This window comes from Mauremys reevesii, linkage group 26 (assembly GCF_016161935.1).
Source record: "Mauremys reevesii isolate NIE-2019 linkage group 26, ASM1616193v1, whole genome shotgun sequence".
Lineage (NCBI taxonomy): Eukaryota > Metazoa > Chordata > Testudines > Geoemydidae > Mauremys > Mauremys reevesii.
In genome coordinates, this window is record NC_052648.1 from 9,353,696 (window position 1) to 9,375,669 (window position 21,974).

The 21,974-nt window shown below is 46.1% G+C and overlaps 1 protein-coding gene and 1 long non-coding RNA gene across 11 annotated transcripts in view; one reads left to right on the plus strand and one right to left on the minus strand.

The window, feature by feature from the left end:
- MLLT1 (MLLT1 super elongation complex subunit) overlaps window positions 1-7,710 on the minus strand; it is a 60,596-nt gene extending 52,886 nt beyond the window's left edge. For 8 of the 10 annotated variants that reach the window (XM_039515804.1, XM_039515806.1, XM_039515809.1 and 5 more), the window contains exons 1-2: window positions 7,610-7,710; window positions 2,224-2,404 (exon numbers count right to left, since the gene is read on the minus strand). In XM_039515804.1, coding sequence (XP_039371738.1) covers window positions 2,224-2,404; window positions 7,610-7,621 — 193 coding nt within the window. In that variant the 5' untranslated portion in view covers window positions 7,622-7,710. Of the gene's footprint in view, window positions 1-2,223; window positions 2,405-3,864; window positions 4,192-4,591; window positions 5,819-7,609 lie in introns of those variants that run through there. The other 2 variants (XM_039515811.1, XM_039515810.1) reach the window with 2 other exon arrangements.
- Window positions 7,711-8,671: 961 nt separating this feature from the next.
- The window catches only part of LOC120391796, a 54,996-nt gene continuing 41,693 nt past the window's right edge, over window positions 8,672-21,974 (plus strand). Inside the window, exons 1-2 of the long non-coding RNA XR_005591487.1 lie at window positions 8,672-9,162; window positions 12,960-13,006. This is a non-coding gene — a long non-coding RNA (uncharacterized LOC120391796). The remainder of the gene's footprint in view (window positions 9,163-12,959; window positions 13,007-21,974) is intronic.

Sequence of the window (21,974 nt, forward strand, 5' to 3'; positions counted from 1 at the left end):
TGCAGGGCCAGCTTCTCCAGGAGCCACGGGGACAATGGCAGGATAGGAGGTGCGCATGCCAGTGGGCACTCCGGACACACAGGTACCAGGGTCACCATTGAATCCTGTTTGCACAGAGCTTTACCCTCCATCCAGAGAAGCCTGTGTGCTGGTCCAGCCAGATTTGTGCGTGACATCTCATCCAACCTGGCTCAACTCAGGTAGGAAAAGCTGCGCGTGGGAACACTCTGCAGCAAAGATCTGCTCTTGTGCCATGAGACAGTCCCATGGTGGAGCTTGTCTGTCTTCAATATCGCTGGACCTAGGGCTTGCAAGGTGCTCGTAAGGGCACTCACTTACAGGGGGTCCAATGGTCCCATATCCGAGTGTGCATGTGGTGTCACAGCCTACTCCATTAGGAACTTATGGAGGTGGAGCTCCTGAGCTTCCCAGGTTTGAGGCAGGAAGAACTTAAAAACGGAGCACCAAGCCACAACGTGAGCCTCGCCAAGGCAACAAAGGCATCTCTGGTGCTTGTCACTCACAGAGATTGAGCGAGGGCAAGAAAGACAGTTTTTAAAACCCAGAATCTGGGACATAGTCCTAGGAGGGGGAGGACACTCCCCCAAATAGGGGAAAAACCATCACTAACTAAATTATCTACTCTAAAACTACAATCTACAACTATATACAACTATCTACAACAAATGGACAGAAGTAACTCTTTTTGCAAAAACTAAGAACACAAAGGAACAGGGGTTCCGACTCAGGCCATGCAGCAGTAAGAGGGAACTGGAGAGAGGTCAACCCACACAACCTATTCTACCCTCAGCTGCCAAGCAGGAGGGGAAACACTACGCACGTAGTGGTCAAAGGACACTGCTACCAAACATTTCCAAACTCAGGCACATGCCACACTCACATGTGGAATACATATAGGGACCATCACTCAAAGAATTTTAAATTATTAGCTTTATTAGGAAATGGCAATTTCCTCAAACCTAACACCACTTCCACTTCCACACTCTTGCTCTATAGTAAGGGTGCCAATAGATGTAACCCAACAATTCCCTGCATTCCCAACAATAAAAAAGCCAGTTTGAAATAAGGGTCAATTGACTTTATTTTAAACTCTGGTTTCACATTAAAATCCTACCGTGAAATGATTTCAGATTTTTAGACTATTTGGCAGGCAGCCTTTTTTATTTTACTAAACTGTTTCTACAATATTTTAAAGTTGTTAAAATAACCTGTTAGCAGTGCAGTCCAGACCTTGCCAGCAATCTTGTGCTCCAGGTTAGGGAAAGAGTCATTTGCAACAACCCTTCAGGCCAATCTAGGAATCAGGGCTTCGGAGCGGAGCCCGGAGCTGGAGCGCAGAGCAGCTCCGGAGCAGTGGAGCTGCAGGTTTTTTCCTGGAGCTGGAGCGGAGCCGGAGCACAGCTCCAGAGCCCTGCTAGGAATAGCATAGATGGACTGCAAAATCCCTCTATTCCAACCCCTCTTTGGTGAAAAGCACGTTGGCATGACGGTGAACCTTAAGGTAACTGTGAATCAAGAAGGGGAAAACAAACTACCATTTTTTGTGCTGTGTGACACAGTAATCTGGTTAAGAAAGATGTATAGTCATCATAAAGATGTTTGTTATAAGGTAATTATGCTGGCTGACAAGGATCCCAGCACAGCAAACTGCAACTTTTATTCAAGTCTTTCTATAAATTTGTTTCTAGTTTAGTAATCCAGTTTCCTACCATACATCAATTTTATTGCCACCAACTTGTGACAGACATAATCATTATATGTATTACCTGCACAGGTTTAAGACAGAACAATAACCTTTCAAGTTGTTTTTCATAGGATGAGAGTCTCACAAATAACCATGAAAAGTATATACCCTTAAGACAGCTGCATAACCACCAGTGGCACTTCCCACCATGTAACATGATAGTCATTTGTCCCCATTCTCTTGGCATTAAGGGCTCTGAAAACACACATATACTAATGCTTCAGTCACAAAAAAAGAGGGAGGAAGCATTTCACCTTTGACCCTTTCATTAGAGGAAAGGTCACATTCTCTCTAATCTTCCTCAAACAAAAGTGGCAAAGCTCAAGACTCAAGTGTATGCAATGTGTGTTTTGTTTCTCCTTAATGTTCCACAGAAACAACAGTGCAATGCCAGATCCAGACTGCATGACTATTCCCCAGAGAAAGGAGACTGTATGATGGTTAACATGCACACTCACCACGTTTGGGTTTAGGGAAGCTCTCATGTAGCCGAAAGACCACCTTCTCCACAAAGTGCTGGATGTCGCATTGTTCTGGGCCACGGACAAATACCATCCAGTCATGAGTAAACCCTTCAGTGGTGGGCTTTTTCCGGAGTTGGGCTCGGTGCCCCAGCTCCAGCTTCACTTGCACCGTGCACTAGAAAGGGAGAGAGATGTGGGACACTGGTCAATACAGGCCAGATGCCATCGTATTACAGAGCTTTGAGATCTACAGACAGAAGGTACTAATTATCAGAAGGACAAGAGGAAAATTAAGTGTATCACAATGAAACTAAGTTGCCACAGAAGATCATGGTGATTCTTTCAGGAAGACAGAGGCAGAACAACTGGACTCTCAGATCCCAATAGTTTACAGCATTTGCAGTTAGTAAAATAATCTTGAAAAGAATATTAGGCATTTGCCCACTGGGTTAGAATATTATAAAAGCCCACAACATTTTTTTACAGTAATGCTTTTTGACAGCACTTGAGTTAGTAAAGTTCCAGGACACAAGTATCATGTATTTTCATAGGAACTAGACTTTAGTAGCATTATAAGTTTCATACATTAGTTGATTTACATGTCCTACACGTACATGGACTTATGCAGTCAATACACTATTGTGTGTTTGCTAGCAGAAGAATCGTGTAATTTACTAAAAAATGTAACCATAATGTTCTGTGTATTTACCAAATAACTTATGTAACCTCTTTCAAAGAAAGGATCACAAGACTCTTTAAGGGCAGGGACTGTGTTTTTGCATGTATTTTTAAAACACTCAGCACTATGGGGACCTAGTCCCCATTAAAGTTTCTGAAGTCTACTCTAAATATTAAACAGATAACACTAGAAAAAAAATGGGTATAGTGCCCTATGCAAGTAGGAAAAAAGACCACTACAGAGAGAAAAAAAACAGCTGAAATTAAATTAAGATGCGTAGATTACTGCAGACCAGTTATATCTCGGAGACAGTGGAAGGAGGTAGGTTGATGAAGGAGAGGGAAGGTAAGTGTTAATTACACAAAAACTAAAGCACACCAAAAGGGTTCATGAAAGATTTGAAGAGCCAGAGAATCACCGGAGAATATGTGCCATGTACTTACTACTCTAGTTTGAAGTATGCGCCCTATACAAACTAATGTAATTGCCAAGACCATCTGATCATTTTATTAAATTTAGTGTAAGATTAACCAAGAAGTTCAAACCCACATGAAGGTTGGCAGTGCTTGGTTCTGATCCCCACTCAACTAAGATTTAGGAGGAATAAGGGATTTGATTTCACTTATAAATTGTGTGTGTAACCTAGTCAAGTCTCAGATGGGCATTTTTAAGGAGAACGTTATTATTTGTATTACAGCTGCATGCAGGGGCCCCAAATGAGATCAGGGTATTTTCTCCATATGTGAAATGGTGATCTCAGAGTATGACAATAGTGATTTAGAGTGTTCAAACTTGACACATTTTGAAGGGGCTTGGTTTTCTGAAGGCGTTTTATCAGAAATTGCTGATAATCTAGACCAGGGTGGCCAAACTATGGCTCGCGATCCACATGCAGCATTTTTATCGTTAAAGTGCGGCTCGCAGAGCCCCCATGCTCCCGCCCATTCTCCACCTACCAGACTTGTGGGGAGGGGCACCTCGGGACCTCTTCCTTGCAGTGGAGTGGTGGGGCTAGAGCTTCTGCGCCCCAGCTCTCGAACTTCTGAATATTGTCATATGCAGCTCAGTGGGTCAGTAAGCTTCACCACCCCTGATCTAGACCCTTTAAGGAGTCTTAATTAGAGCAGCCAAAAATCAGAGTGTTTTCTGAAATCTTGGCCTAAGCTACTTGCTGAAGATCACACAGGAAATCTATAGCAGAGCCAGGAATTTAACTCTGATCTCCTGAGTCCCAGTCTAGTAGCTCAACCACAAAAGCAACCTTCAAAATTGTTTCTCTAAGGCAAAAAGATTTTTAAATTTTTCTTCCAAGCTATCATCTGCACCATCAAATACTTTCAGAGATCAGCAGTTCATGCAACAACCATAAAACCCAGGAACCAGCTCTTCTAATTAGCTGCTTAATCCATTCTACCAATGTCTGTCTCTCCAGTCGCCTTCCTCTTAAAGTTATCTTACTCGGTCATTTTCTTCTTCTGCACGTTGGGACCTGTTATTTCCATGGGCTGCACCTCAGTATTAAAGATAAAGGTGCTCTGTTGTCTGATATTTCTGTTTCCTAACAAATGCTTCCCTTTCTTTAGGCTTAAAAATCATGAAGGTCCAAGGAAAATGGCAAACTGAGTTTTAATCAACACACAGGAACCTAGTACATGGTGATGCACCGTTGTGTAGATAGTCTACCTAAATTCTGACGTCCATGGGGGAAACCTCTTGAAAGCAAGTTTATCTGGGATATTTCCCGTGATGTTCAAACAGGAATTCCTTTCAGCAGATTCATTTTATTCTGTAGCTTCAACTACACCTTAAATTTTGCTACTTCTCTGAAAAGTAGTGTGTTGAATGAAGTATAAATGGCTATCAACCCTATGGAGGTTCCTCAGTTTCAGTGAGGAAGAAGTCCCATGCAGTTCTCAGCTAAAACTACATGGATGAGGGGAAAATTAAATATAGAAAAGAACAGCTTCGAGCGAGAATTATTCTCAACATTCTCTTCAGGTCCAGTTAATAGCTGAAAGGAAATCCAAATAAAACCTCCCTTCCTAAAATATTTGAATTTGCCCCATTTGAAATAATGGAGGAAGAGATTCCTCTCATGCCCCCAAGGAACAAAAAGCCCTGTTCAACTGGTGATGGGGGGGATGAATATATGCTACAATATTTTACTGAAAGTCTTCAACCCTCCCCTCTAGTTTTCTTTTTATGTACCAATTGTTTTCAAGTCATCAACTCTACCTATTCTCGCTTCCGTATGGATTATCAATCAAGCACTAACTGAGCCTCCCGTATGACTTCATAAGCCTGTATTTGTGCGGATATGTTACACTCCAGGCAAAAGACATACACGGACACACAGAAAAAGACTAGGGAAAAATGATGATCTGAAATAAAAAAGATGACTTGAAATAAACTTCTAGCCCTGATCTCCCATTTGGCCAAGCAGGGTATAATACTTGTTCTGAGAATGCAGGGCCTCCCCCCATGTCCAGGGCCAGCAATAGCCATGTTGATAACACTATCTCTTCTCCCTCTCCCCCCACAAATGTCTGACAAGGGGCAATACCACTACTGCTGACATGACTTCCCCTCAAGCAGGCCTGAGTGAAGGAGAGTCGCAGGACAATAACCTTAATGCTGACACTGATCCTCCTCCAAACTAATGCCTAGAGAAGGCAATGCAGTCGCTCTGCTCATTCATCCTGGGAGGGGGCAGTATACAGAGCCCTGCTACTGATATTGTCCTTCTTTCCTCATGTCTGAGTGAGGGAGCAACAGGCCTGCTGCTATCCATCATACCCCCCTTCCCATGTCTGGGTAGGTTGTGAGCTGGCTACAGCCAACTGTATCATCCCCCCCATGTCTCTGAGGGGGCAGAGGGGCAAAAGCCCCACTGCTTCCCCTTTCCCCAATTATGCCTGAGAGAGCAGGGGAAGGCAATAGCCCCCCACTGTTGCCCCTGCCCCACCCACTACGCCTCTGAAGGGATGGGAGGAGACAATAACCCAGCTGGCCTTTTTTGTCCCCTTATGCCTTTGAAGGGGGGAGGAACAGCCCCTGTGCATGCTCCCCCTTATGCTTCTGTGGAGGCAGGAGGTAAACAGTCCCACTGCTGCCCCCCCACCCATTATAACTCTGAGGGGATGGGAGGGCTCCTGCTCCTCACTCCCATTATGCCACTGGGGGGGGGGGGCACAAGAACACTGCTGTCGCTCCTGCCCTCGCATTATGCCACTGGGTAGGAGAAGCGGGTAGCAATAGCCCTGCTACCACTCATCCCATTACTCCTCTGGAGCAGGCAACAGCCCTACTGCCACTGCGCCTCCCTCCCATTATGGCTCTGAGGGAACCGGTCGGGGGCAGAACAGCCCTGCTGCCGCCCTTCTCTTTATGCCTCTGAGGGGGCAACCAGAGCTTAATTTGTAATGAAAGAGGTGCCAGGCCTCAAGCCATATTTTTACATTCATAACTGATGCAGCAAGCCCAGAGGTGCCGGGGCTTTGAACTGCCAAGCCGAAAAGTGCCAGGGTTTAGCCCTAGCAAGCCCTAGAACAATTAAGCACTGGATGAGAGGGGTAAGAACCCCACTGCTGCCCCTCCCCACTTTATGATTCTGAAGGGGGGGGCAACAACGCTGCTGCTGCCCCTCCCCCTAAATACAACTCTGACGGGATGGGGGAGGCAACAGCCCCGCTCCTGCCCCTCCCCCCCAATTATGACTCTGAGGGGAGGGGGGGCAACAGCCCCGCTCCTGCCCCTCCCCCCCAATTATGACTCGGAGGGAGGGGGCAACAGCCCGCTCCTGCCCCTACCCCCAATTATGACTCTGGGGGGGGCAACAGCCCCGCTCCTGCCCCGCCCCCCCAATTATGACTCTGAGGGGAGGGGGCAACAGCCCCGCTCCTGCCCCTCCCCCCCACTTATGACTCTGAGGGGAGGAGGGGCAACAGCCCCGCTCCTGCCCCTCCCCCCCCACTTATGACTCTGAGGGGAGGGGCAATAGCCCGCTCCTGCCCCTACCCCCCAATTATGACTCTGAGGGGAGGGGGGGCAACAGCCCCGCTCCTGCCCCTCCCCCCCAATTATGACTCTGAGGGGAGGGGGGGCAACAGCCCCGCTCCTGCCCCTCCCCCCCAATTATGACTCTGAGGGGAGGGGGGGCAACAGCCCCGCTCCTGCCCCTCCCCCCCACTTATGACTCTGAGGGGAGGGGGGGCAACAGCCCCGCTCCTGCCCCTCCCCCCCCACTTATGACTCTGAGGGGAGGGGGGGCAACAGCCCCGCTCCTGCCCCTCCCCCCCCACTTATGACTCTGAGGGGAGGGGGGGCAACAGCCCCGCTCCTGCCCCTCCCCCCCAATTATGACTCTGAGGGGAGGGGGGCAATAGCCCCGCTCCTGCCCCTCCCCCCCCAATTATGACTCTGAGGGGAGGGGGCACAGCCCCGCTCCTGCCCCTCCCCCCCCAATTATGACTCTGAGGGGAGGGGGGCAATAGCCCCGCTCCTGCCCCTCCCCCCCCAATTATGACTCTGAGGGGAGGGGGGCAATAGCCCCGCTCCTGCCCCTCCCCCCCAATTATGACTCTGAGGGGAGGGGTTCCACAGCCCGGCTGCTGCCCCTCCCCCCATGCCGCTGAGGGGGCGAGGGGCCTCTCGCCCCTTCACTCTCCCCGTGTCTGGGACGCCGGACTTCCTCCTCCTCACCTGATTGTCCATGGCTGGGCCCGCTGCTTCCCCCCGCTCGGTCCCGGCCCCTCACGGCCCCGCCGCGGCCCCTCGCCTCATTGTGTGTCACTCACAGGCAGAATCCCCCCCCCTCCAGCCCGCCCCACGGAACCGGAAACAGACGCGCCCGGACGGGCAGCCTCCGCCGCCAATGGGAGCTCAGCTCGCCTCCAGGAGGCGGCGCTTCCGTCGGGAATCGCCAGCCCCCCTCTGCCGCCCGCTGACTGGCCGGCGCTGCGGCCAATAGGAGGCGGGTGGGGGCGTGGCCAGCCGGCGCATTGCCGGGGTCAGGCAGCAGGAGGCGGCGGGCGGGCGTGCGGCAGCGTGGAGCTGAGGGGGCTGGGCTCGTTGTCGGGGCGCTAGGCGGGAGGGCGGCCGCTCTCGTGGGGCCTGGGGCAGAGGGAGTCACTCTCCGGGGGCGGGCTCTGTGCGCCCACCCGCGGTTCCCATCACCCCACAGGTGCTGGCACTGGGGGGGCTGTTGCTCCCCCGGGGGATCCCTGTGCTCCCACCCGCGGCTCCCATCGCCCCACAGGTGCTGGCACTGGGGGGGCTGGTGCAGCCCCTGGCTTGAAGTGGTTTCCATCATCTGCAGGGTGGACAGTCTGATTTAATGGCTCTAAGCTCCCCCCCACTACACCCATTGTCACCAGGGGCGGCTCTAGACACCAGCGCGCCAAGCAGGCGCTTGGGGCGGCCGTTTCCCGGGGGGGCGGCATTTGGCTCCGGTTGAGCTCCCGCCGGCATGCCTGCGGCAGGTCCACCGGAGCCCGGGACGAGCAGACCTGCCGCAGGCATGACTGCGGCGGGTCCCGTCTTCCCGCGGCTCTGGTTGAGCTCCCGCAGGCATGACTGCGGCAGGTCCGCTCGTCCCGGGCTCCGGTGGACCTGCCGCAGGCATGCCGGCAGGAGCTCAACCGGAGCCGCGGGAAGAGGGGACCCGCCGCGGGACCGGGGAAGGGCGGCGCAGCGCTCCGCGCTGCTTGGGGCAGCCTACTTTCTAGAGCCGCCCCTGATTGTCACCCCCCCCCCCCCCGCCTGCACCAGCCCTGCAGGGTCCCTGGTCCCATCCCACCAGGGCAAGAGCTACAGCTCCCAAAATGAATCACCCCAGTTCAGCCAGCTGGAGGCAGAGCCTCTCCAGAACACAGGGCACCAGAAACAGCACCGCTCCCTACGTGCACCAGGCGCTGGTCTCAGCATGGAGTGTGTCATCTTGAGCTAAACTGCCCTTCATCTTCCATGGGGATGCATGAGTCCAGTAGGGGACAGGGCAATGTGCTGCTGATTAGCGTGCATGAGAAACATGGCACAGAAAAGTTGGTTGCACTTTTCAGTTGCACATCAAGAAGCCTTGGCAAGGCAACATCATATGAAGTGACTCCTGCAAATGAGCCACAGGCCCAGCTGTGCTAGATGCAGCAGTTACTAGCCACCAGCCCAGCTGTGGTTGAGGTTCCTGAAAGGAACTGTTGTCTGTGGCAGGCAATTCACTGAGAAAAGCTCCTCAGATGTGGCTCTCAGCGCAGCTGGTGAGTTTGAGTGTCATGTTTACAACCAAAAAAACAAAAGTTTTTAATTTTTTTAAGCCTTGAAGACAAGTTATTTTCCTCAGTTGTGTAAGGCTCCAAATAAGCCCCTGACTATCATCACATTTTGAAAGTTTGTTGAAGTCTGTAGGGGAACATACAAAAATACATGTCATCCATTAACATAGTATGTGTAGCCAACTCATAGGGAAGAGGCAGGGATGAAAATGAGGGTAAGTTAGTGACATCTGCAAAAAATTAACCAAGATCCTAAATTATTCTAGTCACAGAAACAGTTTCATTAGCCTGATGTCAGATGTTTGCAGAGCAAAATGGACTAGAAGTGTTTAATTTCAGTTGTCAAAGTAACAGTAATGACTCCATCACTGTCCCCTGGTTTGAATTTCACTGCTAGCTGCTACTCTTAGTTTTCCATGTACCCCTCTTCTAGGAACTGGGTCTGAAGACTGTCTCTCTGTTCTCCTCCATAGAGCTGCTTTTTATGGGAGGTGTCATTGATAGCTTTGATTGTGAACATCACTTCCATGCAGATAACTCCCAGCTCTACACTTCTCTTTTTCCTCTAGCCCCGTGTCCTGACTGTTAGTTCCTAGTGTCATCATAAGGGCCTTAGTATCTACATGCTGCAAGGACTGAAGTCCGTTTTGGAGAAGAGTCTTCTTTTTCCCTTGTCTCAGGCTCCACTATTGATCTCTTAAACTTTGCTCCCAAAACAAGTCATTTGTGTCATTCTTCCTCTGGAACTGTTCATCCTACATCTTCCTTCTTTGTAAATTGTCAACTTCTCAGTTTATCTGTATGTGAATATTATCAGGATACTTCTTTTCTTTGAGCCTGCTCCCGTCAAAAATATTTTAATTCCTTAATCTTTCTTTATCTCAAATATTGCCATTCTTTCTTTAACACTTTTCCTAAATTACCACCCTCTAAACTCCAGGGAGCCCACAATGCAATGGCCAGACTATTCTCTCACTTCAGAATGTGGGAGGGATTGTATCTTTCCTGTCTTTGATCACCTGCATTGGCTCTGAATACGAGTTTCCTTTCTGGCTTTCAGTTGTTCCTGGACTCAGTGCTCACTACAACTCAGCCATTTTCTCTTCTGACCTTTTGCCCGGGACCTCTCTGGCTCTCATTTTATTAAAGACCTCTCTGTACTCTGCCCCAGGCCATTTTGAATTTTAAAAAAACATAGATCAAGGACTCAGTACAGAGCCAATCTAGCTAGCACGGTTAAAACTATTGCCATCTGAAATGACTGGAGAATGAGGAAGATTTTAGCAGAGAAAATGGATGTAGCACGTACAACATGAACATTCCCACATCTGAAGTGAGGTCTAAGGAGGTGATAAATTAATGAGTGGGGTGGTTCTCAACAAATTTTGGATTTTTGACATACTCTGTTGCTCTGCTCCCATACTAGTCAGAAATATATGCTTCAAAGCCAGGTCTGGGGGTAATAAATTGCATCCGGTCTTCTCCCTGGTAAAGTTTGTGTGCAAAATGATGGTGTTTTGAATAAATTAATACCAGAACATGAAAGCTAATGTTAGAGAGATGCACAGGTTGGGTTATAATAGTCAACTTTTGAGAAAGAAAATTTCTTCTTAAAGTATGGTTCCAATCTATGTCAAAATGGCACTGTGTTACTCCATAGATCTTGTACTTCCGATTCGTATTTGTGCCTTTAGTGATTAAAATAAGGTTTTATTGATTTTTACTCCAGATGGCTCTACACGATCAGTGTAGCTAGGATCTTGTATTCTTTTAACATGGAGTGGCTAACGTGTATTAACTCGCCAATTAAAATCCTTGTGTATTTAAAACAAGTTGTAGTTTTAATATGTCTTAGCTGGTCAAGGTAAACTCTAGGCTCCTGAAGACATCTCTCCACTGCTACAATGATCAGCACCCTCACAACGCACTCTTGAAGATCCAAGGGTCCTACTCATGCCTGTCACAACATGTTGTGTACCTCATCCAGTGCACTAAAAGCCCTGATAGCAACTGTCTGGGTGAAACCAATCGCTTCGCTCTAGAATGAACTCACGTAGGAAAATGATAAAAGACAAAAACTGCATCACCTGTGGGTGAACACTTTTCACAAAGCGATCACTCAATCAGTCCTCATCCTCAAAGGAAACTTGCACCACACTCTCAAAAGATGAACCTGTGAGCTAAAATTAAAATTAATGACTTTGCTAGACACTAAAAATTATGAACTGAATAAAGAATCTGAATTTATGGCTTTTTACAACAATCCATAACCCACTCCAAACCCTGCTCCCACCAGCTGCTTTTCCCTTCCTTCCTTTCCTCCCTATGACTGGAGGGGCCACTTCACCTTGAATGGTCCCTTGAAATATATGATAACTACTTATGCTAAACAATCTTCTCTACCTTGTATTTAGCTGTGACACTCTGAAGCCTGGTCTGCACTACAGAGTTAGGTCGACATAAGGCAGCTTACATTGACCTAACTCTGTGTCTACACTAAAATGTAGCTCCCGCTGATGTAACTTGCCCACTACGCCAACTTAATAACTCCACCTCTGCGAGAGGCATAGCGCTTAGGTTGATGTAGTTAGGTCGATGCAGGGTCAGTGTAGACACTGTGTTGCTTACATCAACTGTTGCTGCCTTTCAGAAGCTGCCCAGTTAAATTGGTGCAAGCGCCCATGGTGAGGACATGCACCGCCGACACGAGGAGCGTAGTGTGGACATGCAAAAGTGATGTAATTACTGTGGTGGCTGTATGTCAACGTAACTTTAGGTCGACTTAATTTTGTTGTGTAGGCTTCCCCTAAGTTAGTTCCCTAGCCTGAAGAAGAGCTCCATGTAAGCTTGAAAACTTGTCTCTCTCACCACCAGCAGTTGGTCCAATAAAAGATATTACCTCACCCACCTTGTCTGTCTTGTCTACACTAGGCATTTAAAACCAGTTGGCTAACTTGTGTTAGTTGACACATTAAAATACACCTTTTTTCCTCAGGTAGGTATGGCTACTTTCTTGTGAACTGACTTTCTTGTGATCTGGAGTCACAGAACCCCATGAAGCCAGAGGCCGCGTAACTTTTCAGAGTAGAACTACATTTCAAGGGAAACCTTTAAAAATTCCCTTTGGGGAAATTTTGTGGTGCATTTAGAATTACATTCTACATCATTGAACAAGGGAAGTGGGCAGAACAACTTGCTACACAAATTCAAATTAATTACACTTTCTAGAATCTTTGTAGATTGGAAAATGCATGAGTATTTTGATAAGATAGTGCTAAGAAAGGTATGAGAGACCCTTCTCACCTAGGTCCTGATCCAACTTCCACTGAAATTAATTTGACAGTCTTTCCCTTAACTTCCAGGGGACTTGGTTCAGGCCCTTTCGGAGGAGCGTAAGACCAACCAATCCTTAATGTGGGATCAAGTCCAAAAACAGCATGCTGAGGAAGGAAAATACACGTCATTGTAGGATAGCTAGAATGATCTGACATCAAGTAATGGTCACATAATGCTCATGCCATGGGAATGACAAAATGGACCAGAGGGCAGGAAAAGACAAAAATCATAGCTGAGTATGAAAGAAAAGGAACTACCGATCCTCATTATTTACTTATAGTTTCTAAAATATTCCCAGTATGACAGTGGGAACACAACATCTTCCCTGCAGCTGTTTGTTTAAAGGAGCACTGTCAACGTGTTTTGGTTCCAAAATATACCTGCAAAAATCTAACATTACTCCTTCAGTGTAACTAATGTGCATAATCTCCCCTCTCCCTCAACAGAAGCTGCAGAGCGTGAGGTTTGCCATGATTCTCCTGCAACACGTGGGGTAAGTTTACACTACAGTCAGAAGTGCGACTACAGCTTGCCATACCTGTACTAGCTTTAATCTAGCTAGCATTGCTAAACTAGCATGAAGATGCAACAGCTCAGGCTTCAGCATGGGCTGTACAAGCCTATCCAGGACCCTGGGTACTTATTTGCATTGCTAGGCTGCAAACGGTGTAACCACGTCTTCACTGCTATTTTTAGCTATTCTAGCTAGATGAAAGCTAGCATGAGTATGCCTACTCAAGCCAATCACACCTTCAGTTGCAATGTAGATATACCCATGGTTACAGCAGCACAATGATTTGTCACAAGGGACAGGAGTACATTGCAGAAGTGGGAGAGAATGGAAAATATGGAGAAAATTATGGGGATTTTGCAGAGATTTTCCTCAGTTTTTGCTGACATTTCTCCTGATTAGGAGGAATTATCTACCTTTCTGAGGTACATTCACCCTTATGTTGTAGTCTAATGGTAAAGCATGTAGCTAAGACTAGTAGAGAATCTATCTGTTTTAAGGTTCTGCACATCTACCTACCACTGTAGTTTATGAGCACCTCCCACATAAAATAGATTGGCAATAGCAAAATCCAGTGTGGCCTTCTTGGAGTCTCTGGCACACCAATTATGGATTATAGAAATCTTTCTGCGTGGGGAGGGAGGGGTGGAGATTTCTGGTGGGGGAAGTGGAGTGGCTGATGTTGTAAATACCATTCTGGTTATGATAGAAAAACTTTATCAAAAAGGAAGGTTGTCCGGCATTTCCTTCAGGTGGTCAGACTCTGTTTTAATCTGCTCTCCTCTGGAAGTTCATTCCATAGCTGGATTCCCTCAACCAAGAATACTTTGTAGAGTTAGGTAGGAAACAATTTTCCATCTTGTGAGAGTTTTCAAGATTTTGAAATGTTTCCTGTCCCAAAATAGGACAAAATGTCCGAATCGCAAAAATATTAATGAACCAATAATCTGAAAAAGGTTGGAACCAATCAATCAAAACATTTATTTTGGTAAATTTTTGAAACATTTTATTTGTACCTTTTAAAATATAAATTAATTAAGATTTCAAAACAAAAAGTAATTTGAAATAAAAAAATGATTTCCCCTCCCCCTAAAATGTCAGAATGTGATGTTTCAACAATCTTGACTTTTTTTTTCCTTCAAAAACTGTTCAATTTGAGAGATTCATCAAAATTGACCCCTTCTCTTAAACAGTTTTGGTTCCAACACGTCGACATTTTCTGATATAAAACCATTCACCAGGACATTCCTGACCAGCTCAAGTCCTCAGTGTTTCGTTCTGCATTGTCTCAGAGAAGCATAACTGCCTTGATGATTCATAGATTGAAATGTGGTCTCTAATGAAGCTTGAACCTGATCCATTAATTGTTTTGGAGATTAGGATTTAAACTGGCAGCAGCAGAAGGAGCCAGTGGTAGGACTGGAGCAAAGGCTTACTGTATTCAGCCTAAGCCACAAAGGAGGTGGGCAACTGCATTTGTATCAGCTGTAGTCTTTGCAGAGGTTTCACAGTCAGCTTGAGATACACCACTGTTCATTTATGAAGAGCAAGAGAATACTTCATTTTGTTGAAACTGTAGGGGAGTTTAGGAGGTTGAAAGCAGTTACCCAAATTAGAATTTGGCCAGGACAATATGATTAACCCCCGTTACTCTTGTGAAAAATATCTGAGGATGTTAAATGACCACAAAGGAAGCTATCCTTTGAATGCATCTTCATTATTTCATTACAAAAAGAAAGCAGGATTCTAAATGATTGTATGCTCCAGTTATGGCCACATGAATGAACTGACAACATATCTATCTATCTTAGAATTTTATACTGCCTCCTATCATCATAGTATCTGAGCACCTTCCATGTAAAATCAATAGCAATAGAAAAGTCCCTAATGGACTTCATGGACTCTGTAGCTCCTCCTGCCTTTTTGAGGTAAAAACACTGCTTGAAGTGGTTTGTGATGGGTGCTTTTGTTTTATTTTGTTTTGTTTTTTTGTTTGGTTGTTATAGGGTTTTTCTGGGGAGGGGGCGTTGTGGGACGTCAGCATTATGAGTGACAGTTTTGCTATGGTGGAAATGTGTTTTTCAAGACAAAGGTTTTATGGCATTTCCTAAAAGTGGTTAACCTCCATATTCGCTTGATTTCTGGAAGTTTGTTCCACAGCCTCATCCCCTTGACTGTCCCCTGCTCTCATGTACTTCGTCCTTGGGTCTGTGATCCCCATTGTCCCAGGAGAGTGTAACTGTCTCAGTAGTCCAAAGATCAAAATTCGATCTATAATGTGCTTGATCCAGGAATCATGTTGGATATTAGGACCAAGGCCTTGAACTGGCATCAGTTGAATTGATATCTTAATGCTGGAACTTTCCACTGTGGCCATACTGTAGATAGAGGCAGGTACACCAAATGTACTATAGAATGTGTCTGTTGGCTCACTGTATAATATACATCACTTATAAATTAGTATCACAAACTAAGTAGGTGTGTATGGAAAAGGGACAAATTTTGCCCTCAGTTAAAGGGTTGTAAATCTGGACTAATTCCAGGTTTATCACAGAATTGCATGGTGGAAGAGGGCAGAATTTAGCCCAATGTTTATACTAAATTGAGCTTTCAAAATGTGTTTGTTATTCATTGTTGTTCTTATTGCAAAACTTGCTCTACCACTTACATGTAATGACATCTGAAACCCATAACAAATCTACATAATATGCGAACTCATTACATGTTCATAATATAGAGCAATGTGAACTCTTAGGCCTTGTCTAGACTGGAGAGATCAATTGAATTGTTCTTCATCCAGTAGGATGTGCCCGTCACACATACAAATTTGCTACAGTTGACTTTTCACTTATCATCAAGTCTGTTCAAGTTATCCCGATTTCTTGTAGGGGTTAACCTTAACTGGAATTAGCTCAATCAACTGTTTGCTTGTGTGAATCCATCTCACTACTGTGCTAACACAATAAAATAGAAATAGTCCTCCCACTGCTGTCCCACAGTACACCAGTGACTGCAAAAATGGCTTGGTCACCTTTCTGCACTCTACTGTCCAGGGATCAGTTTGGCTGGAAGTCATCTACCATACCAGTAGTGCTGGACACTGTGTGAAGTTCATTTGTGAGCCATATCATAGCGAGCACCTTCTGGATACAGAGCTGTTTTTTGCAACAAGAATTTATGGAAATTCCTTAACTCCTCCTCCCCGCACAGTTCCTTTGAGTAGCCCTGGTTCTATCTCACACTACTGAGCACAAATTGCCCAGAAGTTAGAAGGCATAGCACCATGCTAGTGAGCAGTGCCAGGAATTCTGGGATACAGACCCAGAGAGCAACGTACCACAATCAGGGTAGCCCAGTGCTAGTGTGGATGCATCACTAAGAATGTAAATACGCTCAACTGGAATTTAAGCTTTTAAGTATTCTGTATAGGATTTATACCACACTTGTCACCATCATATCTGAGGGTGCCTCTTCACAGCATAGTTAGCTCAAGTTGTAACTCAAGTGTTACCCCTAATTCAACTCCCACCTACACACACACACAATTCTAACTCAAGTTAAGCGGCGCGTTAAGCTTGACCTAGGTACTCTGTTGAGGGTAGGGGTCAGGGAGGGGGTCGAAGCTGAAATGAGGAAGCTAGTAATGCTATGGGGATGCAACAATTAATCAGTGCCTAATTCAATCACTCTGTGCTGCTAATCAAATCACTGTGTAAATCCAGTGTTGTTTTGAACACTAAGGACTTGTCTTCACGTACAGTGCATAATTGGCATAATTAAGGCACCTCCCCGAGAGGCGATAGGTATGTCGATGGGAGGAGCTCTCCTGTCGACGTAGGGCTGCGTACAAGGGGGGTAAGGTTGGTATAACTATGTCGGTCAGGGGTGTGGATTTCTCACACCCCTGAGTGATGTAGTTACACCAATATAGGTCTGTAGTGTAGACCTGGCCTAACTCGAGCTAGCTATTGCAGTGAAGACATACCCTGAGCCTGCCAGCAGTGCATTAAGCAACACAACTAACATCTGCCAAATGTTGTTTGTTCTCTGCTCACGAGGTTAAACCAGATAATTTTTGTAATATAGACAAGACCTGTATTGTTAAAAGCATACTTAGTACGTTACCTGAAAGACAGTCCCGATTTAACATCCCTTAGCACTGTTCCTGAGGCATTAGATCAGCACTGACTCAGGCTGGGTCTATACCTAAAACTTAGATCCACCAAGCTACGTTGCTCAGGGGACGTTGTAGTATCTGTAGTGTAGATATAGCCTCAGAGAAAACAGCGTTACCAACGTTAGTTCCTCTGATACCTGCCTGCTCTTTGGAGGTCTTCATTGATGTGCTTATCCCTTCGTGCTTTATGAGATTTGAAAAGATCACAAAGGTGGAATGCTTGCATGAGTAAATGGGAGTGCATAAGGAATTTAATGTGCACAAAGCATTGGGGAAGGCATAGCTAGTAGACAAATCAGACCTCTCAATGGTTCTAAATTTATGGGGATGTCCCACATTAATGAGCTGTCAGCTGAATGTCTCAGCATCCAAGACAACCATGGGCTGAGCTCCTGTTTCTTTATATTCATTCCAGCAACTTCTGGGTTTTGCAGTGGGTGATGCAAATCCAATTAGCTTCTTTCTTTTGGGGGCTGTATTCTGGCAGAGAGTTGCTATTTTGCTGTCATCTACAGCAGATCCAGTGCCCATGGATAAGAAACAGAGGCCTAATTTGCATATTCATATATGCAGATTCAGTGTGGTAGATCTCCTTTATTCTTGTTTAGGTTTTTTCTTTCTGAGATTCTGCTTCTGAAATCCTTGACTTGGGCCTTGCCCACAATAGAGAATTTTACAAAATAATCTCCACTGGTTCTACCACCAGGGTTAAAACTGGTGGGTGATTATGTAGCCAGGCAGGTCACTATGGTTCTCATTGGTGCTACCATCAGATAAACTGGTGTTAGGACTAGTCCAGGAGGGATATTTTTTGGAAAAATCTCTCATGTAAACACTTCCTCAATGTTCATGTGTAAGAGGAAAAGGGAATCATAGAATCTCAGGGTTGGAAGTGACCTCAGGAGGTCATCTGGTCCAGCGCCCTGCTCAAAGCAGGACCAGTCCCCAACTAAATCATCCCAGCCAGGGCTTTGTCAAGCCTGACCTTAAAAACCTCTAAGGAAGGAGATTCCACCACCTCCCTAGGTAACCGGATGGAGAAGAGCAACTGGATCACTTTGTTGGAGGTGGAGAGATACCAAGGACAGACTAATCTCTAGCCCTTAGGCAAGTCACTTCACCTCTCTGTGCTTCAGTTTCCCATCTATAAAATGGGTATAATGATGCTTACCTCCTTTTTACAGCTCTTTGAAATCTACTGATGGAAAGTGCTATATAAGAGCTAGGTATTATTGATGAAGAACTTCAAAAATAGCAGAACTGCATCTGAACCAGAGAGACTCTGGTTTGTATATTTGTAGATATACATATCGATTTCCCAAACACAGTAACTAACAAGGACTCAACATTCTTCTCTTGGCACATGTAATTGCTGGGTGGTATTGCTAGTAATGATATCACATCCCCCTCTTACACACTTAGCAAATATTTTGAACCCCAGGTCAAGAAATTATTCAGTTACTGTGGGCAGAGTGAGGGGCTGTGTGCTGCTTTGGTTCATGCCAGAGTCTTCAATGAAGGACACTATCTCCAAGGAACACTTCCATGTTGGTTGCCAGAGAAAAGATTGTTACTACCCTTTGTTCTGAGAAAGAAAACAACTGGCAGGATGAAGAAATTTTGGTTCTGCAGCCATATATCCTTCTGATGTTCTAGTACTTCTTAGTGTATGTGCAATGTGCGTCAGGTGGCATGTGACCAGGATTCATCACTGAATTTGGTCCGCTGAGTTGATCATTAGCTTCCCTGGCCCAGGCCAGGTACTGACGGGGTGTGTGACGTGAGCACTGATCCATACCCCCTATTATAGTACTGATACTCAGGGACTCCCAGCATGTTGATGTATATCATGATCCCGACAATGCATGATATCTTATGAGCATGTTAGTTCTTAAAAACTAATCAGCTGCTTATTCCCAGCAATATATTTTTTCTTCTCTCAGGAATTACTGTTTAAAATGAAGTGCAATGCCTCTTAATCACCCCCACTATTCACAGCACATATTTAACTCCAGCACACAGGATAGTGAAGGCCCAGATTGTTAATAGCCAAGAAATTGGATTGCCAAAAAGATACTCTTAGCAACTATGAGCTGCATCTGGGAAAAATTACTGACAGCTTGAAAATTCTTCTAGAACCTTGATTAGTGAGGGATTCAGTAGGGAAAAAACCCACTGTCAGATAGTTAGCTTAACTAAGTTCTTTTGTGGTAGAGAAAAATCTAAATTATAGTGTATATCAACTGAAAAATGCAAAAGACGTTAAAAACGCAATCACTCTCCTTGCCAGAAGGATGAGAGAAATTTTTCTTAGTAAGTAGGAACACAATGGAATTTATTTTCTTCTTTCAGTATATTTAGTGCTGATGAAAAGAACCAGATGAACAGTCATGAATACAACATGTCTCTAGCAGATGCAGCACAGGCAGTGCAAGTGTCCCCAGGCTGTCCTGCTAACGTGCTTGAATTAGAGGGACCCAGCTTTATGGGCAGGAAAGGCATACCATCCGTTTTCCACTTCTGTTCAGTCCTTCACCTCTCTGCTTGAGACTGCTCGTGAGAGGTTCAATTAAGACTGAAGGTGAGGCTGGTTTTATAATGTGACCATTTGTCCACTGGGATCTAAACCCAGCTCCTGTTGCACAGACTGTTGAACAGCCTCCGACGGTAATCACTTTTGGTCACACTCTACAGATTTATGCTGGATTTGAACTAGTGATGGAAAGGCTCACTTCTATTATCAGTCCCTTGAGCCAGCCAGATCCTCCACAACGAACATTTTACTTGGCGTACGCATCTAATACTGAATGTGAGAGATCTTGGCAGGGTTGCATGATGGACAGCAAATCCTGCCATGGAAAGGCCTAATCACATGACTTGCACTTGGCAGCTTATGCTGTTCTGATGCAATGGGAGGGTGATAGCGTACTGAAGAAACCACCATCTGCTCTACAGGTGCCTCCTTCTGGCTGATCCATGGGCTAGCTCTGATTACAGTCTCACTGGAAGCTGCTCAATTGCAATATCAGACTGATGCAACCTTTAAGCACTATGTTTGCTGCTGACAATTCACCTAAAAAAGGATTTCCCTGATAACTTATAAGCCAATCAAACATTTTAACAGAAAAACAAGGTCACAGAAAGTAGGATATTATTTTCTATGGAGAGCGTACTACCCTACCTCCTGAAGGCAGTGACCAGCAGTTTTGGGCAGGGGAATCCGACTAGTGCTGAGAACTCTGCCCACGGTGAGCTGCTCACATGGATCAAAGAGGTACACTGTCCAAAAGAGGAGGTTTATTTCACCCCTTTTGAATCAGCCCCTGAAAAAAGCCAATACAAAAATATACTGCCCTGGAGTATAACATCTCCACAGGGCCGCCCGGGGGAGGGGGGGCAAGTGGGGCAATTTGCCCCCACGAGAGTTTTTTGGGGCCCCTAGAGCAGGGTCCTTCACTCACTCCGGGGGCCCCGGAAAACTCTCATGGGGCTCGGGCCCCTGGAGCTTCTTCCACTGCGGGTCTTCGGCGGCAATTCGGCGGCGGGGGGTCCTTCTGCTCCGGGAGCCGCCGCTGAAGTGCCCCGAAGCCCTGCGGCGGGGGTCCTTCCACCCTGGAGCCCACCGCCGAAGTGCCGGGTCTTCGGTGGCAATTCGGCGGTGGAGGCCCCCCGCCGCCAAAGACCCCAGGCCTCCTGAATCCTCTGGGTGGCCCTGCATCTCCATGGCTATTGCACTTATGGTGACTGGTGTTTCCCCGTACCCTGGAGTATAGCTGACCATGGCATACATGCTTGCTAGTGTTTCAGAAGGTCTCAGACAGCTTGGTGTTGGTGGTCCTCACGCTGGCTGATGTTTCTGATGCCCCAAGCCTTAGTGTCCGAGTTCGGTGCCCACAGTCCTCATAGTGACTGTCATTTCTGATACCTTTGGAGAGCCAGCATGGCAATTGGATACTCTCAGCCCTCACAGAGGACTGAACTTATGAGGTTCCCAGGTGTCAGTGCAGCATTGCAGTGACCACAGACCTCAGAATTACTGGAATTTCTGGGGTGCCTGAATCCCAATATGGCAGCTAGGTGCTGGTAGCTCTGACTGTAACTGTAACAGACCCGAATAATGGCATCTTAGTGCTTGTGTTTCTAACAGCGACTGCTATCTCTGGTGCCTTGGAATCCAGTGCAGCAGCATAGAACCACAGCTCTCTAGGTTTCGGTGGGAAATAAGGTGTAGGACATACGTGATGGCTGCCGTACCAGGGGTTGAACCAGGGGCCTCTAGAGATATAAACATGAGTTGCTGTTTGAACTACTGAGCCAGATCTCCCTACTTAGAGCTATAACACCCAAGTGTAAAACACACTTACCAGTGGGGTGTATGTATTTCTTATACATCACAAATAGAGGTACCCGAGTGACCCTGGGGCCCATATTTTTGTTTCAGTTTTCACCAAAAAGATAGCAGTGATCAGATGACTAATGTAGTCTGTGAAAATGGGGTAAGATCTGAGGCTAAAATAGGGAAAGAACAAGTTAAGAATTACTTTGACAAGTTAGATGTCTTCAAGTTGGCAGGGCCTGGTGCAATACATCCTAGAATACTTAAGAAACTGGCTGAAGAGATCTCTGAGCCATTAGCGATTATCTTTGAGGACTTTTGGAGGATGAGAGATATCCCAGAGGACTGGAAAAGGGCAAGTATAGTACCGATTTGGAAAAGGGGAATAATAGACCAGTCGGCCTAACTTCAGTACCCAGAAAGATAATAGCAGAAAT